Genomic DNA, 4840 nt, shown 5'->3' on the forward strand with positions numbered 1-4840 from the left:
GGAGTTCCCCAACACAATTCTAAAAGCTATCTATTCGATAGACCGTTCTATTTTTGAAAGAAATAGACCGCTGGCTATTCAAAGGTCTACGAAGTTGCGTGAGTGTCGGGGCTGGGATTCAATTCTAGTAGGGGTAGAATAGAATAGTTTTTTTTTTTGAGAACTGTAGTTTGATACCTCAATATTGCTCTTACTGTCTGCATTGCTGCATCGATAAACGCCATGGAACGCGGGAAGAGCTGGAGCTCCAACGAGGACATATTCCTTGCCCGCTCAGTGGTCCATGTGAGTCATGATCATATAGTAGGTGTTGACCAGAAGAGTTCCAAATTCTACTACCGTGTGTTGCAGCAGTTCCAGGTCTTCGTTCCTAATTCCAATCGAACCTCTGATACACTGTGCAACCGCTGGAAAGAAATTCAATCGTCATGCTCGAAATTTGCAGGACATTTTGCCATATCATTGGCGGATCCAAAATCTGGACAGCAGGAAGACTATTACATTGAAGAGGCCCTTGAAATTTATGTCAAGTTTGAGAAATCTTCCTTTAAATTCCGCCAGATCTAGGAATACCTCCGAGAGCACGTTCCAAAGTTTGAATATGGACTAACTCCCAAGGCTAATCGTTCCAAACGCATGCGGCCAGACGAAGATGTTGTGGATTTATCTTCAGATGAGGATCGACCTACCCCATTGAAGCATCCTATGGGAACCAAAAAGGCTAAAGAGATCGTTCGAAAGAACGTGGATGAAGATGACGAATTAGCTGGTATTCAGCGCTCTTATGTCGTTGAAGCACGACGTCGAAAAGATTTGATTGAAGAACAGAATAGGTTGGCTCTTTTCTCGGTAGATATGACAGCATTAGATGATACTGCCTGCCAGTTTCATGACCTGAAATGAAAAATTGAGTTGAAAAAATTAAAATAGCAAGCCCAAGAAATGAGAATTTATCCAAACTAATACATCAACAATGAGATTTCTTATTGTTCATTTCCAGCCCTTTGTCACATCTGAGATATTAAATCCGATTGCAATTCATGATACACTGCGTGATAACAAATTGTTTGCATACGAGCCACCTTGATGGCAAGAGATTGTACGGGCAGATCTTCAATGGCAGTACGATAGATCTCAATTGGTTGCACTGTCTTTCGATGGCAACGGCGTCGACGATCTGGACGAATCTCGCCTGTTTCAAATTCCTGGTCTGAGGTGAAATCCGGAGAGTACCTTTCATCTTCAACAATCATGTTGTGCAATATAATGCAGGCCCTCATGATTGAAGACAGTTTCTCCTGATACCAACTACGGGCTGGGTTCTTAACAATGGCAAATCACTTTTGTAAGACACCAAAAGCTCGTTCAACATCTTTACGGCACGCTTCTTACACCATTGCAAAATATTTTCTTGCGGCTCCTTAAGGATCGGGAATGGATTTCATGAAAACCGGCCAGTTTGGATAGATTCCATCTGCTAACCAATAGGGCATGGAGTATGGACTTCCGTTGACCACGTAATTGACCGATGGCATCTTGCCTGTGATAATAGAATGCAGCAATGGGGATCGTTGAAGAACGTTGATGTCGTTCATGCTATCGGGCATGCAAAAGAAAGCGTGCCAAAACCAAAGGTCATGAGAAACAGCAGCTTCGAGCACAATCGACGTTCCTTTGATCCCTTTGTATGAGCCATGCCAAGCTTATGGGCAGTTTTCTTATTTCCAGTTATAGCAATCAATGGAGCCAATCATCCCAAGGAATCCACATGCAGCGTTTCCTATGAGAATTCGCTTCAAATCTTCCTCTGTCGGTGAGCGTAAATACTCTGGACCGAAGTGTGCTTCAATTGCCGCACAGAAATGCTGCAAACAATCGCTCGCTGAAGACTCACTGATTTGAATATAATCGCCAATTATATTGCAGCTACATCCGTACGCAAGTAATCGAATTGCAGCAACCACTTTCTGGAGAGGGTAGAGACCTTTCTTTCCAAGTGCATCAATTTTCTGTTCGAACCAAGGATCTTGGGCCTTAACGCCATTGATGATTCTAAGAAATAGCTCACGGCGCATACGAAAACGTCGCCTGAACAACTTTGAAGAGTAAATTGGATAATCAACAAAATAATCTTGAAATATTCTTCTATATCCTTCTTCAAAGTCACGGTCAGTGTTGACCGCTCGGCCTGGACAAGAACCTTCGTGATCAGGCTCGTCAGATGTCTTCCGTTTGAGACTGAAAAGCATTCTGGACTCCTCCAAGTCATCGTTAAGCAGATTTTCACATCGGGCACGATCAAACCAGTCTCGAATGCTCGGGATCATTGCAGTTTAATTTGAACGATAGATAGTAGCGTGCTTGTGCGCTGTACGGGGTTCTATATAGAACTGTTCTATTTCAACTCCATAGCGCTGAAAATTGCCAATAAACCTTAGATTAGACCCTACGCATTGGAGATGCTCTAACTACACTCTTATCTAACTACACTCTTATCTAACTACACTCTTAGTTAGACTTTCAAAAAAATCAAGACTATGAAAAATCTAATCTATTTGAAGGTTGTACTTTTTTAACCACAATAAATCTAAAATGATTGGATTAAAAGGAGATTTAATGGTATTAAATGCCACAAAACTACTATGACCATTAGTTACTACTTTTTAAATAAATGTTTCATGAATAATATCTCTAAAGGACAATAGATTACCATCTATGATTTTTATGTGAATAGGTTTTTTATTTTTATTTTTTATTAAAAATATATTAAGTCTTTTAACAAATTGTTCATCTAAAAAACAAATTGAAGCTCTTGAATCTAGCAAAGCAAAGATTTTGTGATATTTAGGTCTAAAACTAACATCTATTATAAAACAAAGAGAGGGTTTTGAAGAGAGAATAGGACCTTCATTAGATGTTGTGTAAGTTTTCAATCGCGTGGTCCCTATTGTAGCTCAACAAATTTGTTTTCTAACATATTGTCTTCTTTGATAATTTTACTTTTTATTTTATTATTGGATTACTTCTTTAGACAATCTTCAGTAGTGTGCTTTGATTTTTTACAATATAAATATAATCTTTCTTGACAACATCAAGTTTTTTCTTGCTCAATAAGAAGTTTAAAACATACCATATTAATTTCTATATCTTTTACTTTCAAAGGTATGTATTGAAAAGATGTTGGTATTGCCATTGAATTGTAATAATGTTAAGGCCTACTTATAGAATTTTTGGACTAAAATTCAAAAAATCCATTATTAAATTTTATAGCAAAATCAATTGCTTGATGTAATATTTAAGAAATAAGTAACTGAGCATTAATTTCTTTATCTCATATTATAATCTACAAAAAAAATGGCTAATGAGTGTAGCATCATTTTACATGATATCAATTACAAGTTATCAATATTGAAAAGCATACAATATTACAAATTAAATTTCTTCTTACAAAATACAGATTTTATTTGTTGTAACATAAATTACATTATATTTTCTATATGTACATTAAAACTCTATCAAAAAAGCTTCTAAATTATCCAATATTAGATCATATTATTTAAAAAAAGATAAAAATCATAATAATATAAAATTGAAAAGTAGTGTTTAAATAAATCTAACTTATAATCTTGGAGTTGGATAGCTTTAGGATTAAAGTTCAATTATTAGTTGTACTTTATTGATAAATCCTCAAAATTTTGATCTTATACCATCAAACTTCTCAGATAAGGTAATTTTTAGTTTTTTAATTCTTGAATGGTGTTCTACTGTAAGAGAAACGACATGATTTGGTATAGATATTGAAGCAGCTTCAATCATCTCTATAATTCTATTTTCTATTATTTTTGTTCATCCTTATAGTGGTAAATTGAGTTGATGTATTATAAGCATTAATTCCTTCAATTATTCTTGCATTTGTGCAATTGCACTCTTCATTTTGACAAGTTCTACTATAATAACATGTAAAAAAAATAATATGTCTAATATTGCTCAAGTCGAGTAGAAAAAAAGATTTGAGAATAAAGAAATTATTCTAAACAATATCAGTTTAAAAGAAGGTAATTTGTAACTTCTAATATGCTTATGTCTTATCAAGAGAAAGAAGTAATCTATTTTTAATCAAGAAAAGATAAAACTCTAATATTATAAATATATTCTTGTCAATTTATCAAAGACAAGAATTTGATGAAAGCAAATAAATAAGTGAGACTTTCTTAAAGAATTATGAAAAAATAAAAATAAAGAAGTATGTATATTTAAAAAGAAAAAAAACTAAAATGGCTATTGTCAAAAGATAAAAAAATTATGAACTCTTGAAACTAGACTAGAAGTAAAAAAAAGAATTGACAAGAGTGAAAAAGGCTTCACTCTTGGCTCTATATATACTATCTACCTAGACGCTTTGTGGCAATATTCTATAAGACCTCTAAAATGTGTTGGCTTTGCATAATACATATTTTAATTTACAATACAAGTTTTCTATATGGATACCACATAATTAGCTTATTTTGCAACCTATCAACATGTTGTCATGTTGTGGTTTGGCTACCATGTGAAAATAATATGATTATGTATTTAATGTATAATTTACTTAACAACATGGTGAGAGCCATATTATTGGATTTTAGTTGGTTTTAGAATGTCGTTAAATTACTACTTTAAAAGGAGGTTGTTTAAAAGGATTACTATTAGAATTTGTATAACTTTATTTTCTTTTGATAATAGCTTTTAAGATTGGTTTTGATTGATAGTAACTTCTAAATATTTAGAGTCACCTTTGTTAGACATTGGTTCTTTTATTTGGTATTTAGAACATAAATTATGTAAATCTTATAAGAAAAAG

At 33.8% G+C, this 4840-nt stretch overlaps 1 protein-coding gene across 1 annotated transcript; it reads right to left on the bottom strand.

Annotated features, from left to right (window-relative positions):
- Window positions 1-1063: 1063 nt before the first annotated feature.
- Window positions 1064-4573, bottom strand: LOC112289904 (uncharacterized). The gene has a single exon (XM_024535625.3). The coding sequence runs from the start codon at window positions 2325-2327 to the stop codon at window positions 1719-1721; it is 609 nt and encodes a 202-aa protein (XP_024391393.3). The 5' UTR covers window positions 2328-4573; the 3' UTR covers window positions 1064-1718.
- Window positions 4574-4840: the final 267 nt, after the last annotated feature.

This window comes from Physcomitrium patens, chromosome 12 (assembly GCF_059467195.1).
Source record: "Physcomitrium patens ecotype Gransden chromosome 12, ASM5946719v1, whole genome shotgun sequence".
In the NCBI taxonomy this organism is placed as follows: domain Eukaryota; kingdom Viridiplantae; phylum Streptophyta; class Bryopsida; order Funariales; family Funariaceae; genus Physcomitrium; species Physcomitrium patens.

Coding starts and splice junctions, on each gene's coding strand:
- LOC112289904 (XM_024535625.3), bottom strand. CDS start 2,327: ATGATCCCGAGCATTCGAGACTGGTTTGATCGTGCCCGATGTGAAAAT.